The following is a 25,563-nucleotide window of genomic DNA, read 5'->3' on the forward strand; positions in this document are numbered from 1 at the left end:
CAAAAACATTAATTAAAATAAAAAAATTAAGAAAAAAAAGTTCAGTGCCTACTATTCAGGCCAACCCACCTAACCATTTTATCAAAGCCCACACGCAAGCTTGCCAAAAGGTTATGTTCTAGGCCTTTTTTTAATATACATGTAGGATGGATAATATGTTGTTTGTTTTACCTAGATTTATGTCATTATAATTACTTAAAAATCGGGTTTATATTTTTTTAACCTGAAAACTTGTTTTTAACTCAAAATACCTTAGAAACCATGATAAACTTATTCAATATTCATAACCTCAAAAAAACCTCCTGAAAAGCTAAACTAAACCCTAAATAAAAATTAACCTGAACTTATATATGTTTTTTTTTTTCATGAACTTTGAAGGTACAAAAACATCTAATATAAACTCTCCTTAGCAAATGAAATAATTTGAAATAAATATCATATATTTTGGTGGTTTAAATCGGTGTCAATGACATGTTTTTTTTTTATTGTCGAAATTAAGTAATCTTCTCTTTCTCCTTTTTTAATCAAGAATAAAAAAAATAACAAAAATAAACTTTTGTGTCAAAATAAAATTGGAATAATTTGGAGAAACCAAAATTATATAATTTACTTGATTATTTAAGTTGGATCAAAATACATCTTTTTTCAAAACTTATAATACGTTATTTATATTTAATATTTTTATTTTATTTTAATTCCTTCTTTTTCAATCTCACACTTTTAATAAGAATTTTAAATCACCCAAAAACAAATTTAAGAACCAAATTAAAAAAAAAAAAAAATTGAACAGTCTGTATAAGGTAATATATTCGTTCCAGTTTCTGTTTTAATGAGCTTATAAACGGCGCCGTTTTGAACCAGGGATAAAAATCCCTGGTTCACAAAATAGGCCGCCATACACAGATCTTCATCTCTTTCTTCTCGTTAGCCCTCTTCCCCTCACCGAATTGGCTTCTCTCCAATCTCCACAAGTAAGTGAATTTTCTATTCATCTTCCTTTTATTTATATTGCATCACATGTAGGTAAAATTTATTACTCTGAATAATTATATATTGTTTTCTTTATGAATTTATTGACAAAATATTATTTAATTTCATAAAATTGATTACTCTGAATAATTATATATTGTTCATGGTAAAATTTAATTGAAATCTGTGCTTTTGTTTGATCCGTTTCAGCAACAGTAAAGAACAAATTGGTGTTGGAACTTTGATCTGTTTTTCAATTTTGTCTTTCGGCACAGTATGATCCTTTTATAAATTTACAGTAAGCGATGATGAACTGCATGATGAACCACCTCTGTCATTCTCTTATACAATTTGTTCTTTTTTTTAAGTCTGGTATGGTTCTTTTATGTGTTATTTGATCTTCTACATCTCTTTGGCATGACTCTTGGATTGGCTCTGCTTATCTCAATAATGCCTTTGTGAACTCGTTTGCTTTAGCTTAGGACAAGCGTAGCAGAATTGCTTGTAATTAGAGTAGCAATTCAAAGTGGTGGAAACTTAAGTGAAGAAGACTATTACTGTCTAGGGAATTAATTCAAGAGATCTGACTTTTGATTTCACCAGTCCATCTGAATGAAGAAAAAAGAGATCTTCTGGTTTGGACATATGATAGCAAAGGACTTTTCCCAGTTAAGGCCTGCAATCATCTCGTGAATTCTGTTATGCTCTTATTTTTGGTTAAATCTAGCACCTCTAAAGTTGAAGCATTCACATGGTTGACAGCATTAGATAGATTAAGCACTAGAGACCTTTTTGCTCACAGAGGAAATCTTTGCTGTCGTGGAGAATTGTTTCCATTTTTACGTCTTCATAATGAGACATTATCTCATGTGGTGCTTCGTTGCCATGGAATATGGTTGCTTTGGGATAGAATTATGAGTAGGTGGGGGTGTGGTTTGAATTATGCGATATTTAGTCGATGAGTTGTTTCTTGGAATGGGAGTTTTTGTTACTGGAAAAATGCAAAGAAGCCAACTCATGAATCATGCCAAAAAGATGTTAGGTTTAGCCTCCTAGAGGAGCTAAGTTCATATCAGGGTATAAAGCTAGAAAATGTAGCTTTTTGTGTTAGTATTATATTTGAGCAGATGCAGTTGCTTTTGGTAGAAGTCAATGATGAAGAATTGAGCTTAACATAAGAGTTATTTGTCCAAAATGTTGAGTGTTTTGGCTCAACTGATAACATCCCGTGGGTCAAGTTTAGAAAAAAAGTTAAATTTTAGTATTGGCTTTTGACATATCGGGTTTACTACTCTTTCAAGTTGGGACCTGGGAACAAGAAATATGGGAACCTCTAGAACATGGAAAAACAATGTAGTTCGGTTTTTAACCAATTAAATATAGAATGATGAAATTATGTTAAAAATGGATGGAAAACCGGTCCGAGTTAACCGAGTTAGCATGGCAAATATGTAACTTAGGTAACAAGGGGTGAGTCAACCCGTCAATCTTGTGGCTTAGATCATGAGATCAGGATAATCTAGTAGAAAAAAAATCAAAGAAAACACAGCCCATTTTTTTCTTCTAAAAAAACAATGTCGAATGATGAAACTAGAAAAGAAAATAAGTAAAAAAAATAATATCAAACCATGTGAACTTTTCAAATTCATGACCCAAGTCATTAGACTAGAAGCATCACACATAGAAAAATTGTGAAGCCTAATCCCTAATCAATCAAATATTAAAGGATGAAATCGAAAAACAATTCAATTATACAAAAGTATTCAAAACCAAAAATAACAATTAAAAGAGTGATGATTAAAATTGAAATAAAAAATAAATTGGATGAGAACTATGAATTTTTTATTGAAGGTGAAATTGAAAAGAAAAATTTATTTTATAGAAGGACAAAAAAAAAATGAGGATCAAATCAGAAAAAATAATATATCACAAATTTGGACTAAAGGAAAAAAATGAAAAGAAATAAAAAATGAAAAGAATAAAGACCAAATTAGAAAAAAAATAATATATCATAAATTGGGATGGAAGGATAAACTTAAAAATAAATAAAATTTTTACAAGAGAGCCCATAACAAAAATTAAAAATCAAAAGAATAAGGATTGAAGTAACCATACTTAATTGTGATTATTTTTTTATATCAACAGGAGTTTTTAATCAATATACATACAATGAAGCATATTGTAAAGATTATGGTACTGCTTGTGGCCATCTCTGCCTGTTGGATTGGGCTCTTGCAAACTTCCATTATTCCACGTAGCCATACCTGGTTGGTGAGTTTTTTATTCAAGTTCATAACTTATACTTCAAGGGTCTTCTTGTTTATTATTGAATTATAAAAAATAAAAATAAAAAGACTTGTTGATTCATTTGCATGCTTGTTTTGCTTTTTGTATTTGTTGGGGATTATCGTGCCCTAATTTCTCATTCATCCCAGCTTCCCATTTATTTCGTTATATCACTGGGATGCTATGGTCTATTGATGGTTGGAGTTGGCTTGATGAATTTTCCAACTTGCCCTCAAGAAGCACTGCTATTACAACAGGTATTTCACTTCTGTTTTATTAATCTTGTAGTTTATTGCTAAAATCTCCTTCTCTCCCCGTTGAGTTGGGGAGGCTGTTTCTATCCTGAGAAACAGAAATAATAGCTTGTCTAATTGAAAAGATCTTGACCTATAGCTAACATATTACCTTGTTTTAGACAACGTCTTTACAAGCTTGCATGGTCATGACGGTTTGGGTGTATGTAATGCTGCCCTTGTTATCGATTCGATTGCATGTAACAAATGATGGTTTTAATCAGCACAGCACCCGTTATTTTTGACACATTTTCTGTAGTAATTGGTACCTATATTGATGCCATACAAGTAATAGAATTCAGGATGGAAATACTGAAGAAGACTTGTTTGATGGGAGTACCAATCTGATAGATGTTGAATGGGATATTTGGAGGCTCCTAATATATTGCTCTGGGTCATTTCCTTTTCATCTTTTCACAACATTGAAGCTTTCATAGGACTCTGTCAACGTGTCAAATTGATTTCCAATTGTTATTTTATTTTCATAATGTCCCATCAGAACATTTTTGTGCCGATAATTTTAACATTCGGTTTCTCTTCATAGGATATTGTTGAGGCCAAGGAATTTCTAAAGCGAAAAGGAGTAGATGTTGTTTCTGAATGATAAATTATTGCAGTTTTGTGCTATCAAAATCTCTGGATTTTCGCTTGATCTCCGAGGTTTTTCTGCCCGATCAAATTTTGTGAAGAGTCGCACACCGCTAACTAGGTTTTCGGGGTTCCAGACCAGCTCCAGGACCAGATTTTTCTCTTTAAGCTCTTGTTATTTTGCTTAGGTGCAATCCTCTGATCCATTTGTGCCTTACTGATGGCATCATGTCTTTATACCATTATGCAGAAACTAAAGCATGAATACTGTTCGCACACTGTTATTGTTATACTTGAAATCTTACCTTCGGATACAGTTGCTTGTCACAGCAACGAAAATGCTACAAGATTTCCAATATTCGTCCCATGCCAAATTTCTTCATGGTAGTTGTATCCGTCTATGTGTATTGGTGTAAGCTTGCTGGGCAGTGTGATTGCGGTTGTATTTTAAATAATTTTTATATTAAAAATATATGTTAATGATATTTTTTTATTTTTTAAAAATTATTTTTGATATCAGTATATTAAAATGATTTAAAAATATATTAATTTAAAATTAAAAAAATAAATATTTTTAAAATATAAAAACAAATAAACATGAGCTTGTTGAGCAATGCTTCGTTGAAATGAATCTTGCGTCTTTCCCATGAAAATAGGTGTTTTAGATTAACAAGTCGTTGGTACCAAATTTCAAAGCATTTAATGAGATTGAGAGTGAGTTTGGTAATTTGGTTGAAAATGATGATTATTTATTGTTCTCTCTTACCTAAATTTGACTCAATTTATAATAGATTTTTAATTAAAATTAAAATTTATTTATAAATTTTATATTTATCAAATATTTAAAAAAAGACTTAAATCAATTTACAAAGTTATTACCAAACCTTGGAGTGGTCCCTGGTTTGACCGGCCTTTTATTTCCAAACTAATTATGTTGTCTCGAATCTAGGCACAACAGTCTCCGCGTACAAAACCCTTCTTTTTAAATCTTTTTTGAAATTAGTGTTATTAAATCAAAAAAAAAAAAAAGGACTCTAATTTCTCGGCTCTCAAGCCAATCCCTTACAATAATATGTTGGATATATTCTCATCCTACAATAATAGCCAGGTGAAATACTATTCACTCGAATACCAAATAGTTAAATAACAAGAGCTAAAACAATTGATAATCAAATAATTAAATTGCCAAATAAGAATTGATTGATTCAAATAAAATTGATCAAAAAAATCCCCTAAAATGGACCAAGAAATTCTCCTAAAACAGAACAAACAAGAATATCCTTCGGGCTCGGGCTGGGCTCGGGCTTGGTATCTTGAGCCCAAAGTACAGCAGGGGGCAAAGAAAGTGGGCTCACATGATAGCCGAGCCTAACATTTGAGGAGCCTGGGCTCATGCAAGAAGCCCGAACTCATATAAGGTGCACACCCTACTTGACGTGAGATGCCTCGCACCTTTGGTGATGGGCGTGCACCCCAACATCCCCATGCCCAACATGCTCAAGCTCGAGAGCACACTTCAAACCTAGCGTGCTTGGGTTAAGGCAGTGCACATAAACCCATTTCTTACCTCTAATAGACTCGAGCTCAACACTCGTCAAGGATTCTTTCAAGCCCCCACATGGGTCCCTCAATATTTTATATTAATTCAATACGTGTTATTTTGAATAAAATACAACTCAAAATATTACAAGAGTTAAATTACACTGTAGTCACTTCTCTCCACGAAATGATAAGATTTATGGATTATAAATATATCATAAATTCTTCAAGTCAAAGGTTCACAATCTCTTCATTCTCAACATTTTTAGCATACATATTTTCAGAGTTTATTTCTTTAAAATATCATTGCACTTTTTCTCTATAAAATTAATGATTTTATCCTCTAAGAGTCCCAACATCCATCACAGATGATCTTTTGTAGGTACCAGATACTAGTTACATGGCTTACCAGACATCACCTGCTACTACCACAAATATTGATCACATGCCTTATTAGGCATCATCTGCTTCCACTTACCAATTTTTTAAACTTTCCATATCAAATCACCAATACCTTAACTATGAAAAATGGATCAAATTACTTTAACTAAAAGATTAGTCAATTATATAACACATCAGTCTTATTCTTAAACATTTTAGATTTTAAGAGTCATCAAAAATGAATTTATTGCATCAATTTAACTCTAAAAGAAAAGGAAAAAAAAACTAATAAAAAAATCCAACTATTATCATGCTTATTAATGTATGCAATGCTATACGCTCACCGTCGCATTTATAAAAATCTAGGTTTATTCTCTAGAGGTTACCAGTTTTCGAGTCTTACAAACCTTGGGCTACTAGAAACTTACATGCAAACAAGAAAAAAAAGTTACCTAAGGGGGCTAAGAAAACATTTCATACATTTTTATTAAAATTATAAATATATTATAAGGGAGGGGCATTTCTTTGCAGGGGCCCGGCCCCTGCCAGCCCCTCCTCCGCCACTGCTTACATGGTTGTTAACTTTAAGGCCCGTAAAGATTAATCGAGGTGCATGTAAGTTGACTCAAATACTCACATTAATAATAAAAAAAAATTATAATTAAAAACTAACAATTCTGTGCAATATTACATAACCCCTTGTATTTACAAAATGAGCAATCAAATCCACATATTACCATAAAGTGAACTTATTTTTGTGATGTGTTGGTTATATTATTGTTTTATTATAAAAATTAGTGGAGGTGCTCTTTTGGGGTTGTAGATGAAACAATGTTCACTAAAATACCAAATAATTAAATAGCAAAGTAAGATTATAAAAAAGTGTATTATATAGATTTGACTTTGTGAAATAAAAATTCAAAGGTTATAAACCATTAAGACATAACCATATTTGATTATTGTTTTAAAATAGAAAATATTGAGAAAATAAAGGCTAAAAAGACATGTCTCATTATAAATTTTATCTTGAAGGATATAAATTAACTTAAAAAGCATTACAAAGATATTATTTTATATTTTTATTTTTATCTCTTCAACTAAACAAGTTTTTATTATTTTTATATCTTTTTTTCTATTATAGGATACTAAATAAATATAATCATGTAATTGGATACTTTGTTGAATATTTCTTCAGTGCTCAGGAATGTGTATGAAATGTGTTTAAATTATATCAAGGTAAGATTAAATTAATGTATTTTGAGATTTTTGAGATTTTTAAATGTAATAGTGTTAAAAATATTAAAAGAATATTTAATATAAATTATTAAGCAGGCACTAGGCTAAAAAAAAAAAAAAAGTGATATAGACAAACTATATCTATAAGAATTTTGTTGTATTTTTCTGTCATGACCCGTGGCCCGTGGAGGGTTGGAAAATGGAAAGTCGGAATTCGAAAGTCAATTTCAACAATCGTAGATGTCTCCTGTCATGTGACATGTTTTATGAGAATATCATTTCGTCACGGATATTTTCTTGTTCAGCAAAAATAAATAAATATAATATAAATAATATATATAGATTTTCTCGACATATTTTTATAGTTAAAAAAATTCTAAACAAAAAAAAATATTCATTCAGAAGTATATATTTTTACATGCTGCTTGGCCTAGGTGTAACTAGGTTTTTTTTTTTTAAATGTTTGAAGGGACAATATATTTTATCTCTCTAGCTCCACATTTTGCTGAAATGCATTCAAAATAATTTTTTTTTTTTTTAAAAATATTTTTAAGATAAGTAAATTAAAACAATTTAAAACATAAAAAATATTAATTTTTAATAAAAACATATTAATTTTTTTTAAAAAAAAAACACAAGCTGACCTGTATTTCCAAGACCAAGTCCCTCCAAATTGATGCTTTTAGAGGGTAAATTTTACCCTCCAACTAATATTATCATTTTTATTTATTTTTTTAAATAACACCAAGTTATTTTAATTGTTTCTTATCCATGATTACTAATAATATAACTACTATCTCTCCATTAACATTCAACATTTCAATTTCCAAATACTCTAAGCATCATTAAAATTTTAAAAGACAACTTAACACCTTTCAAAATTATTCTTTTAATAATTAATGATGCAATAATTCTGCTCTTTATTTAACCATAAAAAAAATTATAATGTTAAGTAAGTAACAAATGATACAAGTAGAAAAAAATATGGTTAAACTTTTTTATTTAAAAAATATATATTTTTAAAAAAATAATGATGTTTTATGTAATATAGATTAACTCTTAAGTCATGACTCGGATCATAACTAAAAATAATTTTAATAACTTTGAAAAGAAAAGAAAAGAAAAAAATACCCAAATGCCAAAACGTTGGGTCGCCGTCTCCTTCCCTGTCAGTCAAATCTCGCACTATCTCAAAATCTCTGTTGTTTTTACTAGTTTAAAATACTCCTACTCCGCTAGTAGCCATTCTTTAAAAAATCCAGCTCAAAAACAGCACACAGCCACGCCCCCACCCCTGTTTACTCTTTTCACGGCCATCTCCTCTCTCTCCACACATTACTACACGAAACCCATTACTGCCCATTACCTTAAATATTTTTTCTTTTATTTGAGAAAAAATGCTGCTCTCTCTAGATCCTCTTGCTCCTCTCTGATTCCAGGAAGATAACTCACAGGATAGAAGTATTTTTTTCTTAAAAAAGGGATTCGGACAAAATGGGTGTTTTGAGTGAGTCATGGTGTTTTTGCAAAGGAGTAGGCAAGTCTGAGAAATTGAAGGCTGCCCTTTTTACTGGCAAGGGTCCTGCAATTGCCAGGATATCCGCCACCGCCAATGGGATCTCCGGCACTGGATTCCTGATCCACCGGAATCTTCTTTTGACTGCTCATGTTAACATTCCCTCTATCGCTGCTGCTGAAGGTTGCGAGATCCGCCTCCAAAATGGTGTCGCTGCCACTCTCGTCCCTCACAGGCCTGTCCCTTTTCTCTTCAAATAATTATTTGACTGTTCCTTGCTTCTTTCTGGGTTTTCTTTGGTTGAATCGAAAATGTGGAACCATTGATAGGAAGCTGAGTGCTGGATCTCATTGAGAATCTTTGCTTCTTCTACATGAGCCAATGCAAAGTGAAGATTTATATGTTTTAGTTTACATTTTCCCATGTTCTAGTTTACATTTTCCCTCAAATAAGGAAAAAGATTCTTTAGTTCTGGAGGTTATGTTCCAGATAGTATCGATTTCTGCACAGTCAGACTAACAGTGTTTTGCGCATAACCGTGTTTTGATGTTTCCTGTGAACCCAGGGTTGGCCCGGTGGTTAAGGAGATTTGCTCCGTTTCCAGGTTTCCTAGGTTTAATTCTTTTCTTGGGTCAGCATATAGGGAAATTTATTAAATTCCTCTGAATGCACGAAGCTGATGTGGAGATCGCACCCTTAAGATCGCTTGAGAAGGGAGTTAGCCTCGGTTGACAAGCAAGTTGGTCTGAGAATACCTTTTATTGTCGAACCAAAAACTGTGTTTTCTTTTGTTTTTCGAGGCAAAGTAAACTGTCTCGTGGCATTTCATTATGAGATGTCCATTTGAAGTTGCAGCTTTGTTTGCCCCCCATCCCAAAACAAAATTATGCTTTTGTAGGAGATGCGGATGGAAAATTCTTCTATGACGGTTTTTGTGGTGGGTTACAGCTAAAAAATTAGGGATTTAGATTTTCTATTTTAAGACAGTAGGTTAGGTTTTGTAGATTGAATGCATTTGTGTTTGTTGTGGTTTAAGCAGAAATGATGGTTGTTTGGCTCCAGGCATCAAAGTTTCTGGTTGCTGGAATTTCTGAGCAGCAAGAAAAATAATCCAACTATGTGATATAGTGATTATAGGGTGCTAGCATCGAGAGGGTTTTGTGGGAGGTTTTAAGGCTTGTAGGATGAGGATCTATGTTGGAAAAACTAGGAAATGAGCTGCTGAATGTCCAACTATGCCATATAGTGAATTAGCAGTTGCAACAGGTGGAAATGTCCATGAAACCCTAGAGGAAGAGTAAGTACATCTCTAAGAAGCTATCCATAGAATCCAATAAAAACACTGCCTGCATCAGTGTCACTGCTACAAATGCATTGTTGCCACTGCTACCACTGCCAGGTTACCTTAATTGTCATCTTTATGACGATCTTGAATGCTCGTAACCTGCAGTGCTTCAGCTGCTAGTTTTTAGATCAGGTTGAGAATATTGAAGGCATGCATATTTAGATTTTTATAGTTTGTTGCCAGGATCTTTACAATTGGATGGATTAATCAGAGAGGAATTAAAGGATGTTCTTGGGTTGAATTGATTTTCCATTGTATATAAATACAAACACAAACCATCCACATTGATTTTCTATTTGGTAGAAGCTAGCTCTTTGATAGAACATTTGGCCTCCATTTATGAATGAGATTCATGTTCTATTTACGTAATTGTATTATCTTCACCAAGAACCATGGTTACTGGTAATCAGTGTGGAAGGATTTCTGGTTATCCTTATCCTTTCTACAACAACCAGAAGTTACATTTGACATTTATTGACCTGCTAACTAGGAACAGGAAATTGCTTCTCTTTTTAACTAAAGCAATAATGCTGCCATGGCTGCCATAGTGCTAGGCTAATTGAAAGGAAGGTTGTGGACTTTAATTTTGAATAGCTGAATGGTTAGGGCAGGCAGACGTTATGAATTTTCTCACAGGAATTGCTTGGTTGCAGGTTTTTCATTACCACCTCTGTCCTAGATCTAACTATAGTGGGTTTGGATTCTGTGGATGGAGAATCAAATGCCCAAGGGCAGCAGCCACACTACTTGAAGACCTGTTCAAAACCAAATCTGGATTTGGGAAGTGCTGTTTACTTTTTAGGCCATACAGATAATGAAGAACTGACAGTTGGTGAAGGAAAGGTGGTCATTGCCACGGACAATCTCATAAAACTGTCAACTGATGGAGTAGCATGGAGCCCTGGATCTGCTGGATTTGATGCACAAGGTAATCTTGCATTCATGATCTGTGATCCCATGAAACTTGCGACATCTCCAAATACTAAATCTTCTTCAACTTCATCATCATCCTCATCATCATGGAAGAAGGATTCTCCCATGCAATTTGGTATTCCCGTACCCATTATTTGTGATTGGTTGAACCAGCATTGGGAAGGCAACCTTGATGAACTTACCAAACCCAAATTGCCGATAATTAGATTGATGTCCACGGGACAGAAAAGTGAGCATTCTTGTGCTTCCTTCACACTCCGGCAGGTTTTTAAGTCGACAGAAGCTGATAACGATGGCACCCCATCATCAAATACAGTCTCAAAAGGTAAAGATCAACCAAATCCAGGCTGTTCTGGCACAGAAAATACTGTCAAGGAAGGAATCCAAACTACTGATTCACATGGTGCCCACGTTCAAGGAATTCCAACCCCAGAAATATATGAATCACCTAAGCTGACTGCTGGCCCTCTCAGGAAAAAGGAAAGCGCCCAAATACAGCTTTTGGATATTAATTTCCCTCATAGGGTGACCAAAACTACAGTTCAACCACATCCAGACATACAGCTTCTGCCAAACTCCGATGAGAATTCTGTCAAGGAAATGCCTTCACAGACTCCACTGAGTGAAGATCAAATCAAGTACAAGGGACTTGCCATTCCTGAAGGGGATGCTGACATTGCCTCAACAGGTTCTGTGAATGGAGCCCAAAGTGAGGTCCATTCTAGTTCTTCTCCAGTGGAGGTTTCAGAGATGTATAATGGATACAGTAGTGAGGGAGAAACAACTATGTACTCTGCAGAAACTGCCGAGAGTCGAAACTATACAAGTCCAAGAGAGGGGAAGTTTCAGCAAGTTGGCCGGAGCCACAGTTGTGTAAGTTATAATAGATGGGGAACTGCCCAAAGGAACCAGGTGGCCCGAAGGGCAATGCTAGAACAGCAGAGAAGCTTGATCCATGGAAGGAAAATGCATTCACAAGGGGCAACTTCTCAAAGGAGTAATGACTACTATAGCCCAACTGTGTCTTCTATAATGAAGAAGCGAAACAACTCAGAGCAGCCAACCAGACCGAAGCAAAGCGCGGTTCACTCCTCTCCGAGATGGATGTTCTGATTAGTTCTTGATTATTTGATACCAAATGAGATTGGCAACAGAAACATGGTCTTTATGCTATTTCGATTTATGTCCATTCCATTTTGTATACTGCAACTAATTTGTTGTGACCTTGTGTAGACCAGTCAATGGAAGATAAATAAGAAAATTCGACCAAAGAAAGAAGCGCAGCAATCATCATTCATCCAAAACCGTTTGACCCTCCAAATGTAACATTATTCTAAGGACACCCTTGCCAGTCTCCCTGAAGTCATCTCAGCAAGAGGCTCGGTGAATGTTGCTATCAACAGTCACTGGTCTTCTCAAAGGAGGTTCTGCTTCAGGCCCTGAAGCAACAACCGCTGCATTAGGTTTTTCTTTTCTTCTGGGATCTTTTAGGTTAAGGAGATGGTCCATAAATCCATAGTAATTGTAGAACTTGAGCAAGATTTACTATAACTATGTAGCAACAACGAAATAAGAAATAGAGATGGACCCAGGTTGCACCTTTAGGCTTTAGCTCTTTTCCCAGGCTGTAGCAGTCACAAGCTGGTTATTAGACTGTAGCAGCCTGGAGCCCAGGTGTAATTGGTCTTAATAAAGAAAGAACTCTTAGCTTTGGGAGGAGGTTCTCTGGCTTTCAGGCCTCCCAAAAAAGTCTGGTGAAATATGAAATTTGATGTGGGAAATTCTTTGAACTGGCATGTGAGGTGGAGATGACGATACGTAGGTGTCAGTGTTATTAATGTTTTTCTTGTTTTATGAAAATTTTTAACTAAAACTTAAAAAATATGATGTTATTGTTTAATAAAATAAATTGAAAAATATATAACCAATAAATCATAGAAATAGAAGCTAACATTGATTAAAAACTAAAACCGAGAGTTGATTTTTATTATAAGCAAAAAATAGATATAAATGCAAGTATTTGAAATATATTTTTATTTAATTATATGAAAATTAGAATATACATTTAGATGAAAGGAAATTATTAAAATTCTAGATAAAAAATAGTCAAATTTGTCCTCTCATTCATGTATTTTTTTTTTATTTTGACAATAACATGTTTTTTTTTATTAGTAGTGTGATTTATTGAATAAAAACTAATGGCAGTTAAAAAATATTCTTCAGCATTCTAAGAATAAGAATTGAATGAAAGAGCAACAAGCTGATCTTTTTAATAATAATTAAAAAACACTCTTTCCTTGTTCATGTATTCCTTTTTTTTTTTGTTTTGAAAAAAACATGTATTTTTGTTAGAAGTATTGTTTTTTAAATTGAAAAAAATATTAAAAAGGATGAATAGATCATTTTTAAAAGAAAATTTATTATGATCATGAGAGTAAGTTTCAATAAAAAAAGGATGAATCAATCATTTTTACATATATGTACAAAAATAAATCTAAGAATAATAAATCTAATAATAATTATAACAAAAATATATAACAAGAAAATAACAAATACATATTTTTATTGTTGTTGGATATTGGTAAGCAATTTTTTTTATTTTTTATTTTTGCATATGAGGTTGGTGTATATTACTTATTTATAAAGTAATTATAAATATTACCATAGAAATCATCAATGTTTTTAAAAGCTTTGACATTATTAGATCATTGTTAACATATCATTTTAATGGATTAATTTAAAAATAATTTTATACTAAAAAAAGCAAGGGCAACTTAACAAATAGATAGGGGCACTGGCCCAAACTAATAAGCTTTCGGCATGTATGGACATATAAGACTAGGTCCATGCTCTTTTGTTTTCATAAAAGGCGGGTGATATTATTTTATAATAAATGATGTATTATTCACCGGTTCAAATCTAGCCTATCAAAGAAGCTTGAAAAACCAGGGTGAGAGCTTTGGACTCTAGAAATCTTTTTTTTAAAAAAAAAAAAAAAAAAAAAAACTTGTTTTCACTTGCAAGAACAAAACAAATATCTCAAACCTTACAAAATCCTTTTTTAACCTAAAATGACCCTCCAATTGGTATAAAATCAAAGCATTAAAATGAATAAAAAATACCTTTTAAGTCCTAGTTTGTCTTTTCTAGCAAGAGAGAGACCTCAAATTACTTCAATAAAACTCCTTTGCCTGGCACAAATTCATTGACATTATGATCAATTTTTTTCCATTACCAATATGTGTATAACTAACCTCTTTCTCTCTTCTCCATTTTCTTAGTGTCTTTCTCTCTTGTTTATCAACACTAAGTGATAAAAATGAAAAAAAAAAAAAAGTTTATGATCAAAACATAAAATAATATAGCTTTTGGGACCAGATAACACATCAACTAAAACTTTAGGGACATAATTGAATTTTTTTGCATCTTTTAAACAATGGGCTTTGCTATTGTTTTATTTATTTATTTTGGTCTGTTTTCATTTAATATTGTTTTTAACTATAAACTAAAATTTTATTTTACAAAATTGATCATTAATTCAATGATGGAGTGTTCCTTAACACTTTGCCTGTGAGAATATGGAAAAGGAAAAAAAAAATCTTAACATATAAAGCCATTCTTATATAACTTGAAATGAAGAAATTAAGTTTATGAAAAAAAAAGGAAAAAAAAAAAATTGCACTATTCACATGAACACTAAAAAAAACCCAATTTTTAAGGTTTTTTAAAGAAGAAATTATAAAGAAATCAAGCTTGATGACAAAAAAAAAAAAAAAGAAAAAAAATTGCTCTATTCACATGAACAACGCAACAAGATGGAAAAAAAAAAATACCCTAATTGCATTATTTCTTTACCACTCGTGCGTTGTCATGGGTCATATATTTTTTTTCTAGCAAAAACATTGGATGCATAGACTTTTTTGATGTGTTCTTTTTTAACATAATTAAATAAAATTGAGAATTATTTGTGTAAATGGATAGAAAAAAGTCATCTTGATCACTTGGGAAAAAACACCTTTGGAAGCATGAAATCGAACAAAAAAAAAAGATAAAAAAACAAGTTTGAGTCAAGCTCGGTTTATTTGACCAATAAGAGGTGAATCAAACAAAGTCTAATTCCCGGTGAATCAAATGTCGAAGGATGAAATTGAAAAAAAAAATTAATTAATAAAAGGATCCAAGATTAAAAAAAAAAAATAGCAATTAAAAAAATAAAATATGAAAATCACAATAAAAAATAAATTAGAGGGAAACATTTTTTATTATTATTGGATGGTAAATTGAAATGAAAAATAACTTAAATAAAAGGAAAAAATATAAAAAAATAAAGATCAAATTAAAAATAATAATACATCATAAACTTGGATTGAATGATGAAATTGAAAACCAAAAATCACTTTTACAAAAGAGCTAAGAAAAATTTGTTAAAAGAATAAGGATTTGATTTGAAAACATAAAACAATACAAATTGGAATTGAAGGACTAAATCAAAAATAAATAAATTTGTATAAGAAGATCAAGAAATAAATTTTAGAAATAAAAAAAATTAAGAACTGAAACCAAAATACCATAAATAAAGAGAGCTATGCTATATTTTCATGAGGAGAAGAGAAAAAAAAAGAAAAGAAAAAAACTTATCAATAACAAGCAGCTACATCTTAGATGACACGTGTCACACAAGAAAGAAAAAAAAACCGATGGTGCTTCCAACAGTAAGGTGGGAGGGAGCACATGTCGTATTGCCCAAGAGGCGAGGATACTTCACATGTCAATAATTTTTTTAATTTAATATTAATTAATTAAATTACAATTACCCAACTACAACCCATGGCTCTGAAATCAACCGAAAAAGCTATATTAAAAAGATCTAGAGGCCCTGGACCCATGATTTAACTTTTTGGTTTATAAAGCTAAATTTGTCGTTTCAATGTATTTTGAAAATTAAAATAACCTAAATACGGTAGCCTCGTAGCATAAAATTTTTGACCCAGAGATTATTAAAGTCATTTTACTGTTTTTTTTTTTTAAAAAAATTTAACATTTATCTTGGCAAATCTTTAATGAAAAATGAATCATCCAAAAAAATCAAAATACCCCCTTCATCATCATCTTCTTCCTTTTTTAATTTTATATGGCGGGTATAATAACATTATACCACAACAATGATTAGGTTTTAAATTTGCTATTTAAAAATTACTAATTCGATAATTGTAAGTCTCAAGGTTATTAGAGGCTTACATGATCGTTAACTTTAGAACGTATATGATTAATTAAGATACGCGCAAGCTGACTCGAACACCTACAATTTCTAGTCCTCTGGGTCAATTTTTAAGCTTTAACTATGGCAGTCTCTTGTTATTGCACCGCTGCCTTTAATATTTACAACACAATCCTTTTCTAACCAATATTATTATTGGTAAGAAATCCATAACAATATATTAATTAACCGCGTTATTTTTTTTTTTGTCAAAGAATTATTTCAACCTAATAACTTAAACTGTTATATGAGATTTCAGGATATGATTTATATTATTTTTTAACACATCTCCTCAAGTGAAAATCTTTTGAACTTTAAACTTGTATATGCTGACATTACATTGTGCTTAATTTTTATTAAATAAATAGGGATACTGAAATTTAAATTTGTGACCGCTTGGTTATCAAGACTTTGATACCATATCAAATAATCATTTCGATCTAATAGGTTAAGATGTGAGATGATATTTTAAAATATAATTTATATTATTATTATTATTATTTTTTTTTTTTTTTGTAAGGTATCAAGGCCTGTAAGATCTCGTAGCCACCTATTGGCTTCCGCACCGCTGTCTGCTGCTCGGAAAAACAAGAACAACAGTGAGTTTTTTGTTCAATGGGATCAAATTAATAATGAAATAGAAACGATATCTTATATAGTTGAGAGAAATTAAAGGAGACCACAGGTTATACATACAGTTATTATACCTAGTGTTTTAATGCACAACTTGAAAAACCTGTGTTTAACCTCCGGTGATAGTTCATTCAGATATATTGATAAAATTTCATGTTTAGAAGAATATATTTAGAATTAATATTTTTTTATAGAGGTATTTTTAAGAGAAAGAATTATAACATCTCGTGTGCCCCTTTTATTTTGGAAGAACATATAATTCTCGTCAAATAAATTTATTTTTATGTTATTTAATATATATTTGAGAATATAATAGATATTTTATTTAATAATTTAAAATATTTAAATAGTAATAATTAAAACACCAAAGTTCGTACTCCGGTCGTCTTCCTTCTTGTGGAACGAGTTTGGAATGCGGATAGGAAAAAAAAATAATTTTTTTTATGTGTTTAAATTATTTTAATTAAAAGTTAATTTAAAAAAATAAAAAAAAATTATTTTAATATATTTTTAAATAAAAAATATTTAAAAAAAAACTGTTACTACCATAATACCAAACACTATCTTAACAGCACACCTCAAGTTTAACAAGTATTTTTTTTAATATTTTATAATGATTTTTATTTATTGATATAAAATATTAAAAAAAATATATTTTTAAAAAACATTACACCAAAACTATAAAGAAAAACACAATTCCTTAATTTATCTCGAAAACACAATGAAAGCACCTAATCCCTGAAATAAACTTGCTTTTCTATACATGTTTATCAAGTCACCCGCACATCCACACCACATAAAACCATCGAACTTGCAACGACATACACGCAGAGTCAATCTTTTAACAGAAAGAAGAGATAAAACAAAAACACACCGACCAAAGCATGGAAAGCACCATAAGCATTAAAATTATTGGAAATTGAAAATAAAACAAAATCAAGAATTTTTATTTAAAAATATATTAAAATAATATATTTTTTGCTTTTACATCGATATATCAAAATAATTAAAAATATTAAATGAAATTTTAACTCATCTCTATTTAAGTCCTGCTTGTTTTTATGTTTTAAAGTGCTCTTGAAAAAAATAATTTTTATTTTTATTTATTTTAAATTAATATTTTTTTTATATTTTCAGATAATTTAATATGTTGATATTAAAAATAAATAAATAAATAAAATATTATTTTAATATAATTTTTAAATAAAAAATACTTTAATAAATAATCACTACTATAATTTTAAATATTATAATAAAACCGCAATTTCAACGGAGGCAGTAAGCCCTCCAGTCTCTTCGGATGCAGCTTCCAAAGTCTTCCTAGCTTCCTGAAGCTTCTCTTTTCAGCATCAGTCTACCCTCTGTGCAATCAACCTTGTCTTCAAGCACAGCAAGCTTGAGCTGCATTTGCTGCTTGCGATCATTCTCTTTAGAGTTGTTTGGTATTTTGTTAATTTTTATGGTTTGGATTTTAAAAAAATTATTTTATAAAAATATTTTTAGTTGAAGTCGGTTTAGTATTTATATATATTTAGTTAAAACTATGGTTAAAATTGAGGTTAAACAAAAAATAGTTTAATGTGTTTGGTTAAAACAATGCTTTTCAAATTAAAATTATCAAATAATAATAAATATATATATATATTAATATTGAATGATTTTTAATTTAAATATTCTAAATTTAACTACTGCTATTACATTATAAAATAAAATATATTAAATATTTTTTATTGTTCCATTAAATTATCTATAATTTCATCACATACAAAATTCATCCGATAAGGACTACAGTTTTCTTGGTTTCTTAAGCGCACAATAATATCAGATAAAATATCATTAGGAATAAAATTGATATTGCGATCAAATTCTGTAAATACCACGTCATTAAGTGATTTTCTTTTAATTTTTCTTGAATAAAGCACAATTAAAAATAAAAATAAAAATTAAATTTTTTAACTAGATTAGACCCAATTCAATATATTTAACTTTAAATCGGATCTAATTTAACCGAAACAGTAGAATCACTTTTCACAGTTCACTTAAGTGAACAATAAAAAGTAAATTATAATTTACTCTTCACTATTTACAGGTTTTTAGAAAGCAGATAAGAGCTGTTTTATACAAAGCTGCGATTTTAACAAAATTTGAATGAGTTCCATTTAAATAATAAATTGTATTTTATCATTATCTAACATTTAATATCCACGGTTTGCTTTAAAAGCTGCCTCAGTAGTGGAAACAAATGGATACGTTTAATTTCCTTATTAGGTTTCTTGGTAATCCCAGCAGTCCCTGATCTCCCTCGAAACCCTTAAGCAATGTTGGATTTTATATTTGAAATTATATTGGGAAGCATTTTAAAAACATATTTATTTTTTAAAATATTAAAATTATTTTAATGTATTGATATAAAAAATAAAAAATATTTAATATATTTTTAAATAAAAAATATTTTTTTAAAAAGCCTTAGTATTATGTGCCGGTTTTCGGCTTCACGAAATACTTATTTGTTTGGATATAATCGTTTGTACCTGGCCCCCTCCATACACTTTTTTAATAAAATAAATTGTAATAACTAAAGAATAAATTAGTCAAGGAAAAAACGTACAAGGAAAAAAATTGCTATAAGATAGGTATGAGATTTAAGTTTATGTTTATCTGTTACATTATTAATTTTATTTTTTAATAACATGATGGAATTTGTTTTTAAAAAATTGTATGTTTAAAATAAAAACAAAACCATTAAAACATGCTGTTTTCCCGAATTTCTTTATATTATGCCAGTTCTAAAAATAAAAATAATTAAGACGTACTACAGTTAAATTTTTATAAATTAATATCTTTGAATCTTAAAATTTTATTATTTAATTAAGATATCATTTAAATTTAAATCCAAGTCAATACTAAATACAATTATTAATTTACCGAGGTTACATGTGTTTTCAAATAACACTCGGATAAGTATAAAAAATAAAAATGAGCTTCGTGCGGGCCGCATGGATGCCAGTGGCAATATCGTTATTCTTTATAAATCCAGTGGCAATTCCATTCTCCCCTTCACGTCCTCGTTCCCATCGACGAAAATTAACCTTTTAAAGGCACTAGGAAAGAAGACAGGGACACTAAAAGCCCTCTTCTTTTCATTTACCGTCGTAGACAGAGACGGTGATTCAGAGAGATGTTGCTCAAGGTCTCGTGTAATGCAGCAGTAGCAGCATATGCAGGGGACCAAATCCAATCCCAATGCAGAGTCCTGGGCCAATTGCCGACCAGGCCCAACTTCCCTCGCCGTCGACGTGCTGTCGTTTTCTCCTCTCCGGTTGCTAAAGCCCCTCTGGTTCAGGCTGTGGTTTCTGAAGGACGGGCGAGTCGGGTCGAGACCGGGTCAGGTGGCTTGGCGGATAGGCTCCGGTCAGGTGGCTTGGCGGAGGATGGGTTGTCTTATAAGGAGAAGTTTATAGTGAGGAGTTATGAGGTTGGGATTAACAAAACTGCTACTGTTGAGACCATTGCCAATCTCTTGCAGGTAAAAAGAAAATAAAATCTTTAATTTTCATTTTAATTTTCTTTCGGGTGTTTTTGTCTTGTATTTTTATTATTTTCATGCATACATCGTTTTGCTGTGAGTTTTGACGGAATTAATTCCTTTTCTCTCTTCTTTTTCCCTTTCTGCTTTTGAATTTTGGGTTCTGCATTGCCGTGTTTGATTTGAATTCTTGAAACTCATGCAAAATTTGAGATTTTGGCATCTGGGATTTTTAATTTTTGATAGTTTCTCTTACCTGCTCTCGTAAAGTTATAATTTTTGTTTATTATTATTATTATTATTGTTTGCTTGTTTATATTTTAGCGTTTGGAATGTTTTTGTCTATCCGGAGTCTGGATTTTGTATGGTTTTGGTTTTGGCCTGGATTTAGCAGCCTATTTTATGTGGAAATTTGTAAATTTATTCCGTGTCTTTCCCTTACTCTGTCAGATTCTATGCTTGTCTATTACTGGTCTCTATGGCTTCTCTGCACATATTTTTTAATTTGCTTTATATAACACTCCATGCTTATGGCATTTGTTTTGCTACCACTAATTTGAAAATTGGTTTCCAGCTCCCGTATGTTGATGGATGTTTGTTGAGTGTTAGTTGTGAATAATACTAATACTAATACTAATACTAATAATAATAATAAGATGTTGTTATTAGAGTTGTTGAGGAATGAAGGTTTGATTCAATTTCAAAAAATCCATATGTTTTGGGTGTAATATTGTGTGTGGAATTTGGACTGTAGGAGGTTGGATGCAACCATGCTCAGAGTGTTGGATATTCAACAGATGGATTTGCGACAACCACCACCATGAGGAAGTTGCATCTCATATGGGTGACAGCTCGCATGCACATTGAAATCTACAAATACCCAGCGTGGTGGGATTTGTTGTTTTTTCGTTGGCAATGTTCATTTGGTTTGGGCCTTCTTGTTACCTCCTGACTGTTAATATGAGGTATTGTTGCAGGAGTGATGTCGTTGAAATAGAGACTTGGTGCCAAGGTGAGGGAAGAATTGGAACCAGACGTGATTGGATTGTGAAGGACTGTGCCACTGGTCAAGTGATTGGGAGAGCTACAAGGTACCTTTTAGCTGTCGTTGCTGTGCATCTTGCATCAGTAAAAGAACAGGAGAATTTAAATATCACAGTAAAAGTTCGACATGCATGGCATACTTAATTAGATCTCAACTACATGGCCTAGTAGCTTGTGTTTATGAATTTAAATACAGCGTTTATTATTAAACTGTGATTCTTTACAGATTTAAATTCTGTAACTTTTGTTCCTTGCCATCTAAGCTGCATCACAAACAGAATTTCGTTACTGGAAGCCACAGATCAGTGACATTTTACCCATTTTAAGTGTTGTGCTTCTAGCCTGAATATTTGCTTGCTTGATTGCCTGCTTACTAATGCCAGAACCACTTCTTTTAGTCAGTCTTTATTTGTTTTTTCTATAAATCTTCAGCCTTCATCGTATGTTCCAAGATTCTCTTCTAGAGGTCAAATTCACCTTTATTTTTCTGAATGGAGGTGTGTTATGAAAGCTGATTGCGTAAATTTCTGATTGTAGCAAGTGGGTGATGATGAACCAAGATACCAGGCGGTTTCAGAAAGTCTCTGACGAAGTGCGGGCTGAGCACTTAGCTTTTGCTCCACGAGAGCTCAGGTATGGCATTCTTTGGTTTCTAGATGCCTATTTCATCACCTCTCATCTTCCTCAATTCTTACCTTCTTTTATAATTTGACAATCAGAACATTTGGTACCTTTCTCATCCCTTATTCCTGCTGCTGTACTATCAATGCAACTAAATCTGGACAGTTTGTACATATTGTAAACAAAAAAAGAAAAGACCAGTTTTTGTTGATATAAAAAATAACTATTTTGAACATGTGTTCAAAACCAACTCTGACCTCGCACATGCAAATGACAATATGCTGGTGTTACTGATCTAATTTACAATTTCAAGATTACAATTTTCTCTGATTTGGAATTATGATGCTCTCATGCCATAGTTCTCTGAAATAAGTTGTAAGTCTGGGGTGATTGTTATTTATGTCAACTAAGAATGTTTTATTTGCATTTTATTGTTTTTATCATCTATGATTTGAAAATCCAAGGTGATGTATCACCAAACTTAGACAATAAAATCTACAGCTTTCCAGAAAATAGTTTATTTTGAGATGACATGTTGATCATTTCAAAATTTCTTTCTAATTTTTTATATTTATAGATTGGCATTTCCAGAGGCTAATAATCGTAGCCTGAAGAAAATTTCCAAACTTGAAGATCCTGCTCAACATTCCAGGCTGGGACTTGTGGTAAGATGTTCGGTTAATCTGAAGGTCTATCAATTTCATTCCAAGTTCTAAATGCATTTTTGGAATTTGCAGCCCAGAAGAGCAGATCTGGACATGAATCAGCATGTTAATAATGTGGCCTATATCGGATGGGTTCTGGAGGTCTGTAACTGAGTATTCTGGGATGGTTTCTCTTGCTTTTTCTGGCCATTATTAGCTGCTGCCTCTGATTAATTTTGTATATTTTCTTCATGATAGAGCTTGCCTCAAGAAATTATTGACACCCACGAACTACAAGCAATCACCTTGGATTACAGAAGGGAGTGCCAGCATGATGATGTCGTTGACTCCCTCACCAGTTTGGAACCTGTTGAGGAATCTGGAGCAGTCTCAGAACTTCAAGGAATCAATGGACATGCTACTGCAACTGCTAACAATCAAGAGTGCCTTAACTTTCTGCATCTGCTAAGATTATCTAGGGACGGGCTTGAAATAAACCGTGGCCGAACTGAGTGGAGAAAGAAACCTGCTCTATGAAGAGAAAGTAGATATCTGGCTGCACTCTCTGCAGATAGAAACCTGCCAGATGACGAGAGAACACATATCTCTTATCGTGCTGAGCAGAGAAAGAAACAGCCTGCCGGATGAAGAGAAGATTTAGATTTTTGTACTATTTCATGCTCCAATCACTTTTTCACGGTGTCTTTCTTTTTTTATTTCCTTTCTTTTTGTCTCTGAAAAAAGAACACTACAGGGACTTTGTTCTAATTTTGCTCTGTTAGGTTACAGATTGCTGTGGAACTTAATAAGTGGATTGTTTGGATTTGGTGAATATCATGATCTTTGTTACACCCACCTCGAATGCTCCATGAATCAATTGTACTGAGTTCTCCTTATGCTTCATCTCTCGCGTTCTCTCCACACAATCTTGTCTCGTTACTGTTACAGGTCAGAAAAGAAATTAGAAGCGATTTTAGTTTTGTGGCCAGGGAACAGACAGGGACGTACACCATCTTGACTTCAGCATTTAGTTCATTAGTTGGCTAATTGATGCATGTTACGCACTACTCTTAACATTTTCAGTTTTATCTTACTTGCGCTGGGATTAAAACACCTTGTTCATGGATGCGTCTCCAGTCTTTCTGCAATGTTATCTTTGTTCCAAGTTCTTGCAAGTTAAACCATGGTAGCTATAAGGCCCGGCTGATTGCGGGTCAGCGGCTGGGTGGGTTTTTTAATCAATATTGTTTTGGATAATCATTGACAGGTTCTCATCCGAGTTTACATCGGGTAATGGGTATTGAAGTTGGTTGGATTAAGTTCCTCTCGTATTAACACCGAAATTTCAACAAGATGAAGAAGATTCAGGAACAATCTGCTCAATTACTTCAATACAAGTAGCATTGATTGACAGCCTCAACGGATGCTAAAACTTGTAAGACAGCAAGCTACGACAACAACAGATAAGAGTGGTTTGGTTAGAACTGGAAAAGATCATCATCAATGAATCAACTTACTCCATACAGTCTGCTGTCATTGCCTTGAATGCAACCAGATGGGCAACGATTATTACCACCAATTTTTCTTACAGTTAGATTGCTGCCTTCTGAATTCTTAGCTAACATTCAACCTCCATTCACTCATCTAATGGCCAGTCTTTTTCAGGTAAAAGGTCATGCAGAAGTTCACAAGCAATCTTCAGTTTGATACATTTAATCCAGAGCGCCACGAGGCCATCAATGAAGTTGCTATATATTTCTGTCGAGGGTCCTCAGAGCAACCTATATTAAAACCTTAAACAGAAATTGATAAACCATGGAGACATGGGCTCTTGTTTCAGTATGGAGTATGGAGTTATAATTTCTGCACCCAATGCATCCAGCTATTAACATCACTCTAGGGTCCTGTCTGCTTTTGCGGTGCGTTCTCCTTTTTGCCCCGGCTAGTTTTGAAACCTTGGTTAAAAAAAGAGAAAGTCTTGAACTTGTTTTTTCAAACTGCAATTGTAAAAAGCTCCGGTAATGCCAAACACACACTTAATCAAATAATAACTAGCGATGCCTTCTTTCCGGAAAAATAAAATGCAGTGGATTTGGAAACAGATTCTCAGCAAGAAAAGGAGAGCGAGAATTTTAGATCAACGACGCTGCCATGGGAAGAGATATTTAGGCCTGGCTTGTTTTGATTTTCTTTCGTGTAGCATTTCTTGCAGTCTATGGTATTACTGAAGGAGCAAGAAACTTGGGAGTGACAGAAGAGGTCTGCAATCCTCGGACTTTCCTAGGAGGCATTAGGGGCCCGGGCTGGCGATGAGGCTGGCCATTTAAGGGCCGGCCGGGGGGTGGGGGGACTGTGCTGTGTTGGAGATATTTCGACCGGTGATGAACTGATTTTTACTTGTAGGAGGGAAGTACACTGACACAATATTTAACGTAGTTCGGTAAATCGCCTACATCCACGGGAGAGAGTCCATATTATTTAGAGATAAAGAAAGAATACAAAACAAATACATAAAGGAGGAGGATCACTTCATTCTACTCTACTCTCAACTCTCTACTCTCAACTCTCATTGCTGCCCTTGCAGCTCTTTCTATCCTCTTCACATTTCTCTACCTTCTCACTAATGCTCTTAAGAAACATGCCTCTTTTATAAGCAAATGTGATGTGCTTCTCCAGCACATTTAGTCAACATGGAGGGGACAATAAAGCCTTAAAACATGCCACCATTAGTGGCACTAATGGTGCTCCCACT

General features: G+C 32.5%; 3 protein-coding genes across 7 annotated transcripts; all 3 read left to right on the forward strand.

The window, feature by feature from the left end:
- Positions 1-845: 845 nt before the first annotated feature.
- LOC118049920 (dolichol-phosphate mannose synthase subunit 3) lies at positions 846-4,492 on the forward strand. 5 transcript variants are annotated; one of them, XM_035060097.2, is made up of 5 exons: positions 855-971; positions 1,180-1,637; positions 3,115-3,240; positions 3,405-3,512; positions 4,093-4,492. In XM_035060097.2, exons 3-5 carry the CDS (start codon positions 3,139-3,141, stop codon positions 4,150-4,152), a joined length of 270 nt encoding a protein of 89 aa, XP_034915988.1. In that variant the 5' UTR covers positions 855-971; positions 1,180-1,637; positions 3,115-3,138; the 3' UTR covers positions 4,153-4,492. The 5 variants fall into 5 exon arrangements, with proteins under 5 accessions (XP_034915987.1, XP_034915988.1, XP_034915989.1 ...); XM_035060098.2 differs by having other exon boundaries at positions 1,180-1,267; XM_073407282.1 differs by having other exon boundaries at positions 857-971; positions 1,180-1,243.
- Positions 4,493-8,472: 3,980 nt separating this feature from the next.
- Positions 8,473-12,897, forward strand: LOC118049919 (uncharacterized). The gene is made up of 2 exons (XM_035060095.2): positions 8,473-9,043; positions 10,807-12,897. Exons 1-2 carry the CDS (start codon positions 8,787-8,789, stop codon positions 12,197-12,199), a joined length of 1,650 nt encoding a protein of 549 aa, XP_034915986.1. The 5' UTR covers positions 8,473-8,786; the 3' UTR covers positions 12,200-12,897.
- Positions 12,898-20,072: 7,175 nt separating this feature from the next.
- LOC118049918 (oleoyl-acyl carrier protein thioesterase 1, chloroplastic) lies at positions 20,073-23,666 on the forward strand. Its single transcript, XM_035060093.2, has 7 exons — positions 20,073-20,502; positions 21,257-21,390; positions 21,480-21,593; positions 22,084-22,179; positions 22,745-22,832; positions 22,905-22,973; positions 23,070-23,666. Exons 1-7 carry the CDS (start codon positions 20,155-20,157, stop codon positions 23,346-23,348), a joined length of 1,128 nt encoding a protein of 375 aa, XP_034915984.1. The 5' UTR covers positions 20,073-20,154; the 3' UTR covers positions 23,349-23,666.
- Positions 23,667-25,563: the final 1,897 nt, after the last annotated feature.

Source organism: Populus alba, chromosome 2 (genome assembly GCF_005239225.2).
Source record: "Populus alba chromosome 2, ASM523922v2, whole genome shotgun sequence".
NCBI classification, from domain to species: Eukaryota; Viridiplantae; Streptophyta; class Magnoliopsida; order Malpighiales; family Salicaceae; genus Populus; species Populus alba.